The following is a 14,398-nucleotide window of genomic DNA, read 5'->3' as shown; positions in this document are numbered from 1 at the left end:
ATGCTATAAGGTGGGAACGAGGCCATCATGATGAATGCCACATGGGCTTGAACGAGCCGCTGAATGAACCTAAGAAGCACCGAAAGGCATAGATCAGATGTCTGCTTCGAGACAGATCAACAACATACGACTTCTAGAATTATACTGCCACTGTCGACCAATGGCTGAAGGGCAGGCGGAATTTCGAGGGAATCTCGAGGCACAGCGCAACCTCGAAATTTCTTGCGATATCGAAGCATCGAGAACTTTAAGTGGTATCGTCTCACAGTGAGTATACATACTTTGTAACCGGTATTCATAGGCTGCGCCTAACTATCGATTCGACTGGTTGAGACACCGGTATCACGAAACTGCTGTGCTTTTTGAAGGCTTCGTCACTCTCGCCTTGTAATGTTGAATTTGTAACTGCTGCTAAGGCTAGTATCAAGTCTATTCTCGACCAAGTAGACCACGTAAGTCGGGCAATGCTATCTGGAATAGGGTTTACATCAAGTATATATAACACCGCGGATAGACATCCGGTAACAAAAGCAACGTGATAACAATTGATTAAATAACTGACCCCTCCCCTGTATTCACACCCGGCATCATAAGACGAAGACCACGCCGGATGGAAGATATCTATACTGCCGGACACTGTTACTTACGACATTCGTCGTCGTTGGTTCTTTTAATCCTACCAAAGTTAGATTGAGTAGGGCTGCATCGTTCATGTCCTGGCGGGCCCAAACACGAGAAATATGCATGGGAGTTCGCAAAGTCCTTAATCAAGCCCACGCATGATCCATACAAATAAACTTGAGTCCAAAAGGAATCAAATGCATTCAAGGAATCGGGGTAGTGTCAGAAAGGGAGCGACGAGACATCGCGTATAGATATACGAGATCAATATCCCGTTGCCAAGGATACCGTCGTGCCTGGAAAAGCCTGGCTCTCAATCGAATTCGCGGGACTTGGCTCATACGATGATATGTTGGAAGAACCATACGTATAACTTGTCATCTCGATGCACCAGTCCAAGGAGCGACAACAACCAAAGAGGGCCGAATGCACTGCCTGCTTGCTTGCAGAAGCCTTAGCTTTTCCAGAAAGGAGGACTAAGTCAGAAGAAAAGATATACACTCCGCAATGCCCGCTGTCTTGCTAATTGTTTGACGTTTGTCGAATAATGGTAAAGCTCCACAGTGGACCCAAACTCAAGCCCATTCAATGATAGGTTTCAGTTTCAGCTCCTCATTCACAACGGGCGATTGGTTTAGTGGTATAATGACCGCTTAGCATGCGGTAGGTCCAGGGTTCGATTCCCTGATCGTCCATTGTTTTTTGTCAATTTATTTTCTTTTTCGCAGCACGACACCGGCGATGTTTTTTTTTTGTTATAGGCAGCTTTCGAGAAGTTTGGAACGAGGGGCAGCCTTGGCTTGTTCCTTGTAGCTCTGCTGAGACACCCTTTCTTCATGCTCAATTTATTTGTGCAATCTAACCAGCTGTATCCAACAAAGACGCACAATAAGAGGGCAGGGGAAGGAGAGGCCTGGCAGGTCCAAGGTCCATCGACCCTGGTTTTGCAAAGAATCAGCCAGCCGTGTTATCCCGAAGTATGGGTTAAGGCACGCTAAATTGGCAACCTTTAGTCCGTCAATATCACCCCAAACACCATCTGGCAAACCTGCCCGACGAGCTCCTTCGCTCTCTCCGCCGACCCGCCCTGCCATTGCGAGCTATCTCCCTCCCAGGTGATTGCCACGATGCTCAACTCGTTCTCCCCAGCAATCTGGATCTCAACAATGGGAGATTTCGTCCAGCTCCTCGCAAACACCAGTCTTCGATCCTTGACGAAGACATCCCACCTGTCATCCATGCTCTCAGACCTGTGCCCCCGCCTCATGTGATTCCACGCACCAGCCGGGAGGTGTATTGCAGGTTCCAAAGATGCCGTCGTCGGCTTCAGAAAGTCCCGAGGTTTAAGCTGTTTTGGATCGTCGCTTGCTGAAGAGACATCCTCGCCCGCCGTCTCGTCTGTGGGCAACAAGGTGCCGGTGCCGTGTGTTGCCGGGAACTCTGGTCGTCGGAACGTACGGCGCATGATACGTGAGAGCCACATGACTCGATATAAGCTTAGTTGAAAATGGGTCTAGCCCCCCGGGGGTTTGAAAGACTGCGCTGGTAACTTTGATCCAGGACAAGACCTCGAGTGGGCGCCTTTCGGATCTCAGAGGATCAAGATGGCTCTTTTACACAGAATGTCAGCCCACTCAGCCGCAGCCGCCTGGTATAAGCAGCCGCAGCTGCTAAGCTGCTAAGCTGCAATGCGTAATTCAACTGACCACATACACTTACTGTTCTCGCCCCCTAGAAAATTCTACCTATCACATTGCTGTACTCAAAGCCGCTCACATTCTCTCCTACAGCGTAGGGAGCTCGTTGCTCTTGATATATCCCAAGGCGCGGAAGAGCACTATGGAATCATAATCGCGACGAAAAGATGGTTTTACGTGCCATTGAAGCCCGCCGCCTTGAAAACGCCAATGAGAATGCCGTTGGTTATATTTGTCTATACGAAGAAAAAGCATCGGACGAGTGCCAATTGGACGATATATCGAGGTTGAATGTAAGCTACGAGAATCACAAACAGAACTGGCGGTCAATACATCAGAATACCAGAATAAGACGAAGAGTATTGACATCTTGCAGCGCCCTTGACTGGCAATATTTCTACTCGTTTACTGATACCGAGGGCGTTCGACTTGGTACAGGCATGTGGACATGTTGAGCCCATAAAACATTGTAGGGCCATTTAAGCCTTCCGTGACCATGAGGCCAGCCTAGTTCATTTCATTTGTATAGTTGCCTCCTCTCGTGACTAACGCCATAGCCATGTCGTCGCATTCATAAAGAGATGACGGCAATTTCCCACAACGCCAAACACCCAACATAAAAGATACTCGTCGACCCCGAAACCGATACCAGCGTTCGACTTTGTCAATGAAATAGTCCATACAAGTCACCCTCCTCATACCTCCCTGGCCACCTCGGTGCCTTCTTAAACCGAAGGTGTAGTAGTCACGACCTCTTCGCCAGCAGATGTAGCTCTCAGGTGTGACGGGTTAGAGGGTTCGCTGGGGTTGCCTTGGGTTGTTGTCCCAGGCAGTAAGTCTGTCAGTTGTTTCTCTGCTCAGTCTTAATCAGCAAAATGCCCCATACATTCGTCGAGTGGTGCTTACCCAGGTCACGAATCCGGTGGCGAAGCATCTGGTTCTCCCTAACCAACATTTGTGTCTCTGCCTGGTAGAAGGCGCTTTCGTCCCGGCCCCCCAGAAACCAATGCTCGCCGCTGTCTCCGCTTATGGACGTCGACCGAAGCCTCGGAGAAGCTCCGCGACTGGGTGTTCTGGACCGGCGCTGAAGATCTGCTCTTGCCATGTCAAAAGAGCTACGGGGATGAGGCACACTGGGTGACCGCGAGAATGAGCCAGAGGAAGGCAGTGGTGTGAACCCCGACGGGGGCAATGCGCTGCCAGATTGCAAAATCGGCGTTCCCTGGTTAGATCTTTCCGATGCAATGGCGGAGTCCTCCACAGCAGAAGTGCTTTGCCCCTGCGCAGCTTGTAGATGTTGGAGCTGCACCTGCTGCTGACGGATCATCTGAAGGAGTCGATTCTGTTGATAAGGCGTCAGTCCAAGTACTTTGTTTCGCAGTTGTGAACTTGTATCCCGGGGCGCGAAGGACGATACATACCACCTGAGCTTCTTGCTCGGCCTCCAGCTCCTGGTGTATCTCTCCAAGGCTGGGTGCCCGGTTGTGATGAGGATCACCACCGGCAACCATGAGCGGCGAGCTTGCCATAGGCTGCGGGCTAGCAGTCGTAGCACCGCCGGACTGTCCATGCTGATTATCGGCAACCATTTCTCCTGGGCCAGGAACGGAAGGGTCGTTAAGTTGCAGGTTCATCAGGACCGTAGATCGTCTTCGACCGGTGTTAGGAGATTGTCGACTTCGAGAGATGGAGCCACTGGAGGAGCCTACTGCAGTCAGCGACAAGACATCACGTGGGGCATGAAAAGAAAGCCGTACGCCTGGATGGTTCATGCTGGAGACCAGCGTTCATGGTAGCTGCAGCTTGTAGTGAGGTCGACAGTCGCCGGGGGGAGCCAGTGGGTGACTCGCCGCGTGGGGCGGGACCGCCAGCCGTGGGAGGGAAAGGGACTTCGCCGTTTGAGGAAGACATTCTGGATCGGATGGGTAGGGATGGAGGAGATGAAGGAAGAGAGTTTAGGTCCGGAGCCATGTCACGGAGGGTTTTGTTGGCTTCTGGAAGCTGACCGTTAGTCCAGGTGGTTGACCTTGGGTGTCCAGCGGCAGCGACAGACGGTGAACGGAGCAGTTCAACACTGAGAAGCGAGTGATCGTCGCCCAAGTGGTTGCAGCTTTGCGGCGACAGGCGGGAGGTGGGGTGAAAGTGCGTCAGAAGTGGCGCGCCAGGTACCCAGTGTGAGGTAACCTAGGACGAGTTGGAGGAGACCGGTACCAATCAAGGTTGTGGGAGCCACGGAAGCTGTAAGAAAGCAAGACCGAGGAGCTTACAGGTGTGGAAGCGGGCTAGTGAGGAAATGGATATCAGAAGGGATCAAAGGCTGGACACCCACGCGATGGCATGCTTTGCTGGATGTGATGTCTGCTGACCGATGCTTTCTCGAATATCTGCAGGTCACGAGTTGCATCGGTCGGTCGATCCACGTCCAGAATGCGGCAAGGGCGAGGTGCTGAAGGAGGTAGCTGCCCCTCAGCAAGTACCTACCACGGATGGCCAGCGGGGTTGCACGGCAGTATTGAGAGGCCTGGTCGTAGCTTCCAGTGTGCTGTGACGTCTCCAGCTCGGGGCTGACCCACCAGCCACATGGGGGTTTGCTACCTCTTGCCTAAGGCACCAGTCCCCCGGCAGGTAAGGGCTTCCAAGATGGTAAGACTTGCACTACCTAGTAGTCATATCAACCGCCCAGTCACATTCAGCACCCCTTTCAGCAATCAAGACTGCAAATATACATGCGATGCCGAGCTCCTGAAGTCTGGGCATCCTAAAGCTGCCTCGCCTCCATAGATAGATAGCATTCTGTCACTGCATACTCGTTTGTGACGACCTTGACTCATATCCGGACTTCTGCCACTTGGGGAAGACACCCGAAAGACCTTCCATAGGCAGCCTCATGCCTCCCCTGCCATTCAACAATCCGTCGACAACCGACATTACACCCGCGTGACCCTAAAAACAACGGAATCGCCAATCGTGCGTGGCGTACGCAAACCGGTTGGAGCAAGGGTCCTGCTATCGCGAACACTTCGCAGCTTGGAGTCACTACCCGTCACTATGTGGCGTTTTTCCCTGGCTATCAACCCGAGTGGCCGAGGTACTCTCGGGCACGACGACGAACACCTTGGATACCTCAAGTTCATCCGCATTGCGTCGCCGGCGTTGTGGTGACTAAGCTACGACAAGCGTTCGTGGATGATTCTCACCTGAAGAACCCCAAAACGAGACCCGAAGCCGAACAGGACGATGCCAGACAAAGCCTCGGGAGCGGGTTGCTGATGTTTATCTTCCGATGTTTATTCTTGTCGAGGTTTCGCTCTAGCTAGACCTAGGTCTCAGGTGAGCACCTTGCGCAAGCCACCGCTGGGTGACTCTCAACGGGCCAATGCTTCTAGTCTGGAGATACTCGCCGCTAGACCCTCGACCGTCATCGCTGGGCTGGACAACTGGTCCTACAGCGATTGCCGATCAAGCCACTAAACTCTGGTGCCTGATAAAGCTTATTGCCTCAAAGCCAGCGCTGGAGGGACGGGCAGGAGGTGGCGTCGATACCCCCCAAGTCCCATCTTCCGCCACGCACATGCTGGAACAGCGCAACGAAAAGCCCCGTTGAGATTCGATCTCGGTTCTTAACGATTTGTTGACGGTCAGACCTGACAATGACTGCGATGCGGAAACAGAAATAGATGTCAGAAAGTAACATCCCCTTGAACCACGCTGCCAGCGACTGTGCGCTTGTGAACACAGGGAAGTACAGCGAAATCTGTACGAGGAGCCAGCCGTTATAGTATTGGGTGGGCTACTCTCGTGGTCATTGGCTAGCCCCAGTTTGTTACGAGTAGCCTTTTACTACGCGTGGGCTGTCGCTCGATTATCACTCCCTCAGACCTGCCAGTCGCTCCCGTAGCACCCAGCTTTAATGTCCGCAAGACATCTCATCAACCCGACACCTTTACAAGATGACGCAAAGCCAGCACTCATGTGTCATCCGGCTCGCTTTGTCCAGGCTGTCATTGACCGGATTCAAGACCTCAAAGGTGGCTCATGATGTCCTGTACCGGTGTCTGACGCACCCAGGCACGTATAACTATGTGGCCAATGCAGTGTATGACTTTCCAAGGACACCACAGACGGACACGAGATGAACACGGGTCACATAGTTCAAGGACCAAGTCAACATAGAGCAGCTGCCCAAGACAGCTGTGAGGGTTGAGAACTCATTTCACGTTTCGCAAGCTTCTGCTCGATCGAGACTGCTGCACCCAGCCAGACGAGTTTTCTCATTTACACCGGCGTCTTGGACTTGCAGTAGCCATGCTGAAGAAGAACTACCAGCAGATCCATTGAAACCTCCACTAAAATGACAAGTTTGCTGGCCTCAAGATGAAACTCAAAAGCAACGTGGCGATCAGATTTTCGCTTCCTGCAGCAGCCGCATGTAGAGAACACTGCATGCGAGCCCAGGATCTTCTCGACCACGATCAGAGTCACTAAAAAAAACAACCAAAAAAAACCTTGGATTACTAGTCTGACCACAGCAAAGTTGAAGCCACAAAAGTCCAACTTATCGGGCAGCCGTTGCCACAAACAAGACGCATCGATCGGGCAAGCCCGAATGCCCATGATTGCAACCGATACGACCAAGCTCGCCGCCCGTGGCTTCCTCCTGGCCTTTATTCGGCAAAAACTCCAGGAGTTCGAGTGTCGACGCCCCTGCGAACAAGGAGTTGCCTGCGTCGAGGTGACGAAAGATCCGGCTTGCTGGTTGGTGCTCCGGCGACCAGGGGCTTAGACCGGGTCAAGCCCCAAGGGTTGGTGGATAACTGGGATAAACTTGGAGGGCGGAAAAGGGCGCTACTGCAGGAACACCATGATCAGAACACCACCATCACGCCAGATCGATATCCCCGACGTTCGTGTGCGTTTCCCGAGGGCTGAAGGCCCTGCCTGGATTGAAAGCCTCCGCTCCACAGTTGGGGCTTGATCACTAACAGCTGTGTGGAGGCCAACCAAAAATGTCCATTTGGACGCTTACCACAGAGAGAGAAAGCATGGTAGCGAGAATTCTGTTGCCGATGTTGTATTTCGGGCAGCGAAAGATGACTGGTCGACGGGGAGACATCATTTCCGAGGCGGAAAATTTGTTTCGACAGCGGCTGGCTGCTGGGCGAGAAACGGCTAGCCCTGGAAGCACATGGTCGGGGGTTCGTCCGGTAGTGCCAGCCGTGTAAGGCCTAACGGCCTCGCTATCAACAGGGTCTCTTGGATATTGGGAATAGGGTTCCTGAAGAGCCTCTGCTGAACACTATCGCCGCCGGTAACCTTGCACATCTCAGGGCGGGCTTTTTCTGCGATGCAGATCCAGCGACAGAGTCATCCGCGGGAAAGTCCAAGGGTGCATTAGCATGCAAAAACAACAGAAGACGCGTCGTGGGGCCCCTCTGATCCCGTTGCTCGGGAAGGCTTTCCGTGTGTTTTGCACGAGCGCCGTGTTTTCATCCCGAAAAGGCTTGGATGGCATCTGCACTGGCCGAGCGGCCTGCAGACATCAGCCGATCCATCCAGCCGATGCTGGGTGGCGGTAGGATTGAGACGTCTTCTCAAGATGGAGCACATCTACTGCCTTGAGATGGCCTGCTCTACCTCGCCACTGACTCTGGTACGACGCGTACGGGCAAAGGACCAAGGTGGCTTTACTACTGACTGACCTCTTAAGGATTGGATGGCTGCTCTTATCTACCCCTCCAAGTGGCGGCGGTGGCTTGTGGGAGTGTTTCGTCAAGCGTCAAGAGCAGAAGCCGTAATTAACACCCCTAAGAAGAAACAAGGCCAAAAGTAAAGGGTTTCTACACCAGACGGCGACGTGTTCGACCATGGCCAGTGGGCACAGAATAGGGAGAAGACAGGGCCGGCGACGAACAACCGGCGGGAGCAGCGCAACCCCCTCCCAGTACAGGGGGTGAGACGCAAGGCGGAGTCGTGGGATCTCGGAATGGAGTGGTGCGGGATTCTGACTTTGGGGCCTTCGATCTTGGCTCGCGCGGGTCAATTGAGGCGGAATGAAATGCAGAGGGTTTGTCTCGCCTCGCTGGGACCGGAGCCTTGTAATCAAGGGGTCAGACCGTGGGGCAAGAGACGCACATCTTCATAAGGTTCGCTGAGGGTTGACGATGCAGACGGGACGCAGCCAGGGTCCGCGGTGGAGGACAAGAGTCAGAGTGGTCTGGGGATGTTCTGCACCCAGCCAGAACGTACCGGGAGCGAACCGGAGTCTTACTGTTGGGTCTGAAAAAGTGACATACAAGGAGCGCGGTGCTAAGTTCTAGACCAAGGTTTCGAGACCTCGGAGAACGGCAATGCTAAAGAGGGACGGCCAAGCGCAAGGGCTCAAAGCTCGCAAACCACACTCCGTGCACGCGGTTCTCGTGGCATTAGTGTAGACGAGCCATTGATGGAAACGGGAAGAGTGCAATCGGGTCGATGGCAGAGGCTGTGTGCCACGGGTCAGAGATGGATCAGTTGGATGTAGGTGGCGATGGGAACATTTCAGCCAGATCTGAGCGTCGTCCTCACAATTCACTAAAAAAAAATTAAATTTGGGTTGACGAGGATATTCTTTTTTTCCTCCCCTTCCTCTGCTTCCTTTAGTTTCCTCTGGAACTCATTTCATATATTTTCTTTATCGGGTGTTCGAGGTGGTTGCTTTGGGGTGGGCCGGACAGCTTTTGGTGCCGTTGGTGGACGAGTGGGGTTCACTGGACCAACGGGCAGTTGAAGTGGTGGAGTCGGGAGAGGGTCCGATCTATGCCCCTTTTGTGATGGAACGTCGTTATTTGCCCCTGCAGAACCCAGAGCTGTCCGCCCCGTCGGATCTTACGCGCCAGTGATTCGCTGAGGATAGTAGGGGGGGACTCGCTGGCGCGTTTCCTTGCTGGACGTTCCAAACATCCCCGGACATGCCTGGAAGCATGGGGCACCAGCTCCTCCGTCGTCCTTTCTTCTCGACTGTCTCAAGGGTGAACCCAGAAGTGGCCTGCGTCGACATGGAAGAGACGTCCAAACAGTGAAAACATGATTTTTTCTCTCTTTCGGTTGCCCACCCACTCTCCCCCAGTGTCCCCCTTCTTGTTTTTGTTTTGGTGTGGTTGCACGGATGGTGGTGCTGTGCATTCCACCTCACGGAACTGGAGCAACAAGGCAATCAAATGTTTGACGCAGTTCTACGGACACGGAGCACGGGACACTTGCAGCTCAGCCAATGCAAGACGCAGACGCTGTACCTTGCCTTGCCTTGTCTTGGGCACGTAACTTCGGCTGCCCGACTGCGAATCTCAAATTTGATTTCACGAGCAAAAAACGACATGGGCGACAGCCCGCGTGGTATTTTGTCATTTCGCCCTGGTGTGCTGTCGACGGCGGGACCGACCGGGCCTCATTTGTGGCACATCCCATCCAGCAGGAGCCTAACACGTCCATGCCGCGATTGTCAGTTGGTCGCCCTTTTCGGTCGAGCATTCATTTGCCGTTTGCCAAACTTTGGTATCACCAGCCAGCAGCAGTTTGGGGGGCCACACGACCCGGGGATGGATTTGGTCTACCAGGGGACCCCAAAGAAGATGCCATTCAAGCTTGCCAAGGATGTCGTGGGTGATGGGTGACTCGTCACTGCGTCGCCCGGAAGAGTTTCCTGGCTTCCTGTCGTTGCCGGTTGTTTCTTTCTTTGACCGGGCGACTGGACATCAAAATTTGAACACCCCCTTGAAGAGTTTTCTCCTTCCCCCCCTTCCCCTTCCCCTCCCCTCTTGTTAGACTGCTCCTGTTGTTGGTCGAGTCGAGATCCCTGAGGCCCCTGTCCGAGGGTGCCGAGCATGACGATGGCGAGCCGTCAAACCATCCCTTGGCTTCCCGCCGGGGCTGCAGGTGCAGAGTCTGTCTTGTGCAGCCTCTGTGTGTACCTTTGCCTCTGCGTCTGCGTCTGCGTCTGCGGCTGCCGCCTCTAGGCTTGCCCAGTTGGCCACATAGTACATGGGATGGTATTAGATTGGATTGGTCAATGGACGGGGGTAAGGGGGGACGAGAGGACGAGCGAGGGGGGGGGTCACCAAGGAAGTGAAGGGTGCAAGGTACAAGGACCAGGGTCCTGCGCTTCAGCCCGGACGCCGGGCGCGCTCTCTCCTCGGCGTCTCTCTGTTTCTCTCCTTCTCTCCCCCTCTCGTCATCAGAAAGACGCCAAAGCGGACGGGCGACAATCCAGGGTAATAATAATCCATTCTCCATGGACCTTGGACCTTGGCCTGCGCCTGCGCCTGTGCCTGTACTAGTGCTAAACCCCCACCAGCCTGGCTGGTCTAGTGTCCCGGCCGAGCTCAGTCAGATCACGCCGCACGGCACTGCACATTCATCCATCTGGCGACCCGCGCCGCTCAATGTCCACATTGTTGTTATTATTATTATGTATTGCTCGAATGCCCTCCCATCTCCTCCTGCCTTACGCGAGTGTTTGTCTCATTTATCCTTCTCACCCATTCTGCCATCTCCCCTCCCGGTGCAGCTGGCCCCTCAGGCAGGCCCTCTTTCTTCCCGTCCGACTTCGTATCGACTTCGCTCAACTCAGCTCAGTTCTGTGAATTGCTTCTTTTCACGCCCAAGGCTGCCTCCCCTCGCACCGGATACGCCACCAGCTCGGCATCAACACCGCCAACGTACGCGCAACTTACACAATCTCCTTCTCCTTCAACTCCCCTTTCAACCTCCGTCTCATCAGACTTCAATCGTTTCCAAACCCACCCCCGACGTCTGTTGCCGGGGTTCAAGAGCTTGGCCCAAGATCCACAACCAAAACCCTGCCAGCATCCAATTGTTTCTTATGCCTACCAGCTCTATTTACATTGCTGATTCCACCCATCATCATCATCTGTTATGCCTGAGTGCACCCTCGTCCCTCACTGTCTTAAGCCCACGTCACTGCCCGCACTCTTGCACTCTGGAAGTAGTTCGCCGGAAACCTTTCCTTCCATCCTCACTCGAATCCAAAGCCTGGCTAGATAGACCGACCCAGCCATGGCCGATATCGAGCCAAGCAGCCCCAGCGCTGCCAACTTTTCAGAGACGCTGCAGTACCGCGCGACCCAATCCCGCAGAGCCCGACCGCCCGATGTTGAATCCGTCGCTGAGGACTCAGCCCGAGTTCCCCTACGCTCCGACAATAGACTCAGCAGACGCGAATCGAGATTGGGACTGAAGAGCATCTTTGGGAGGGCAAAGGGCTCGCGGGACATCGACAGCACAACATCCTATTTCGACACTGGAAGACCCAACAGCATTCGAGCCTCCCTGGCCGAGATCAGCAACTGGCCCTACATGCGATCGGAAACCACACTGTCAACCGTCCATTCACGTCCAACCTCCGTAGCCACCAACGCGCCTTTCAACGACCACCCTCTCCAAAGGAGACCTACCAATGCGGATAAGAACAGGTCACAGAACGCCGCGGCAAGGTCGTCTCGGGGCAACCTGGCTACATGGGACCCCCCACCACTGTTCCAGGCATACCCACAAGCCCTGAAGCATGCACAGCTTCCTGCGTCGACAACGTCGGCCGACGTTATCCTCCGCCTCACCGACAGAAAAGGTAGCATCAGCTTGCGAGACGACTTGACCCATCTGGCTCTCACCCCAGACCTTGCCGAAGAGCAGCTCACCGACAGGGTGGTTGAGCGAGCAAGGAGAAAGCACCTGCGTACCCTTTCTACCACCAAGCTAGAGTGGACGTCCAAGACTTACGTCCTTTGTACGTCGGGCTATCTGCTGCAGTATGCCGGCGACGGCAACTTTGACCGTCTGCCGGAGAAGGTGTTGCACTTGAGCAAGGACTCTGCCGCTTTTGTCAGTGATGCGATCCCCGGCCGGCATTGGGTTCTCCAAGTGTCGTCGGCAATGGAATCCAACGGCCTCTCTTCTGCAGACTCGCGATCACTGCTAGCTCGGCTGCCCTTCCGCGCAGCCGACAAGAGACACGCCGCCAACTTTCTCATGGTCTTCGAGAGCGCCGAAGAGATGGAGTCCTGGATCACGATCTTGCGCCGAGAAATCGAATCGCTCGGCGGGAAGAAGAACCTGTCCGAAACTGGTAGGCCCAAGGCGGACGACAGTGCCGTGCAGCCAAGAGCACGGCCGAGTCAGCGGACTCTGGTCGTCCGCGATCCGGAACGGTTCTCGCGGATATTCCCGCCGGATTTCTCGCTGCACCTGGAGCAAGCCAGGCTGCATGAAGACGAGAACCCTTCCATCATGGACGCGGAGATGACCCGCGACGCTTCCATTGACGACATCTCAACGACGAACAGTGTCATGTCTCACGATGACCGGCAGCTCGAAAGCTTGCGTGACAGCACCAATCGGCTCTCGTATATCTCGTCAGGCCAACGCACTTTCATCACCTCGGCCGGCTCATCTCCCGCGTGCTCACCCGTCCGCGACAGTTTCTCCAGCAGCCACCTGGATGAACTGCCACCCCCAACGCACGAAGCCCCTGTAGCCAGACCGAGACCAAACGCTGCGGCCATCCTCGACCGTCGGCAGTCTCTGCAAACCTCTGGCTACTTGGAGCTGCGCGGCTCGCCAATGTCCCGACCTCAATCCACGTACACCGAAGCTGATTTCGCGCAAGTGGCGGCAAACTTCAGCGTTCCCATTAGCAGGCGCTATAGTGCCGTGAAGACCCCTTCATCTAGCCCGGAGCAGGCGAGGAACCGCGACTCCATGTCTAGGATATCACGCAAGCCTCCGCCGACCGCCCTCGCCATGGCCCGGCCGCTATCCATCGTCGCTGATCAGCCCTCGCCAGTCCAAGGCCTCGAGGCGGCAGAGGGCCAGGTTGCCGGGCCCTCAGAATCGAGCGAAGTGCAGGCGCGTCTACCTTCACAAATCGACGTCGACGCCACGAATGGGTTCCCTCCCAGGCAAGAAAGCCTTGGTCTCAAGGACCACTCCATGACAGTGACTGTCCGAACTAGCCCGCGGAAGTGTGCCAGCTCACCGTCCTTGAACAAGCAAGCCAAGGCGCCCCTATCACCAGAATTCCGAACCTTCATACTTCCGGCCAGGAGTCCTCTGTCCTCGCCGACGGCGACTCAAGCGTCCTATCGTTCCCACTCAGCAACGAGCGAGTTTGACCAGTCCCCTTCCCCCCCATTTCAGGGTTTTCACAAGGCTGCCGGCAGGTTCAGCATGCATTCGGCCGCCAGCCAGTCACCAGAGAGGGAGGACATTGTTGTTATTTCTCCCCCCACATTTTCAGAGGCAACTTCAGTATCGCCGAAGTCTCTGCCTAGGTCATCGCTGCAGGCGCCCGTTACCCCCCCCACCCCATCGAGCAAGCAGCTGCTCAGCGTCGACCACTCATTCCACGCGAGAGCTGTCATGAACAGACGAAGCATGCCGCAGCTAGTCGAGGGACCTCCGCCAGCGCCGCCACCAAGCTGTGCGCTGCCTCCAATCCCACAAAAAGCACGCTCCAAAGCGTGATCAGTCATTCAACTGGTTCCATTCACGAAACCAAACCTTTCCTTATATTCTGGCTGCGGTCTCTAGAACAGCCCATGGCGGCGCAGGTTGCTACATTTCTTATGTCCCAAATATTTTTCGTTCGGCTTATCTGGGTTTGTTTTTTGCGTCATACCCCTTTGCTACGCAAAACGGCGTTTATGGGTAGAAAGGTGGCCCTCTCCATTGCTCACCCTTTGGAAGGCATTCGGACCGTTTCGACGGTGGCAGGCACTCGGCTGGTTTTTGTATTATTTTTGGATGACATAGACAAACAAGGCTGTAGATATCCCCTGAGGCAGTCCAGGTGATACGGCGTATGACTTGTATCGGTAGTGGGAGACGACATCTTTTGTGAGGCGGCAGAGAAGAAGAATCGAATTTTATAAAACTTCAATGAACTGGCAACTTATTCCAAAGTGAGATGGTGGCCTGCTGATGAGATCGTCGTGGTTAACATTAACGTCCAACGGTGAGAAACGGAAGCACCTCGGTGAATGAGACGGAGGCTGAGGTAACGGCCAGTGAGACCCGAAACGGCATAG

The 14,398-nt window shown here is 54.5% G+C and overlaps 3 protein-coding genes across 3 annotated transcripts; 1 reads left to right on the top strand and 2 right to left on the bottom strand.

Moving 5' to 3' along the window:
- Positions 1–1,630: 1,630 nt before the first annotated feature.
- Positions 1,631–2,086, bottom strand: EsH8_IX_000643 (uncharacterized protein; the record flags this gene model as incomplete). Its single annotated transcript, XM_083266979.1, has 1 exon — positions 1,631–2,086. One exon carries the CDS (start codon positions 2,084–2,086, stop codon positions 1,631–1,633), a length of 456 nt encoding a protein of 151 aa, XP_083130544.1.
- Positions 2,087–3,043: 957 nt separating this feature from the next.
- On the bottom strand, positions 3,044–4,289 carry EsH8_IX_000642 (uncharacterized protein; the record flags this gene model as incomplete). The annotated part of the gene is made up of 4 exons (XM_083266978.1): positions 3,044–3,171; positions 3,225–3,660; positions 3,740–4,023; positions 4,076–4,289. The coding sequence occupies 4 exons, from the start codon at positions 4,287–4,289 to the stop codon at positions 3,044–3,046; spliced, it is 1,062 nt and encodes a 353-aa protein (XP_083130543.1).
- A 7,080-nt stretch (positions 4,290–11,369) lies between these two features.
- EsH8_IX_000641 (uncharacterized protein) lies at positions 11,370–13,835 on the top strand (the record flags this gene model as incomplete). The annotated part of the gene is made up of 1 exon (XM_083266977.1): positions 11,370–13,835. The coding sequence occupies one exon, from the start codon at positions 11,370–11,372 to the stop codon at positions 13,833–13,835; it is 2,466 nt and encodes an 821-aa protein (XP_083130542.1).
- Between the last annotated feature and the right edge of the window lie 563 nt (positions 13,836–14,398).

This window comes from Colletotrichum jinshuiense, chromosome 9 (genome assembly GCF_051148585.1).
Source record: "Colletotrichum jinshuiense chromosome 9, complete sequence".
Taxonomy (NCBI): domain Eukaryota; kingdom Fungi; phylum Ascomycota; class Sordariomycetes; order Glomerellales; family Glomerellaceae; genus Colletotrichum; species Colletotrichum jinshuiense.
This window is presented reverse-complemented; position numbering and strand designations above follow the sequence as displayed.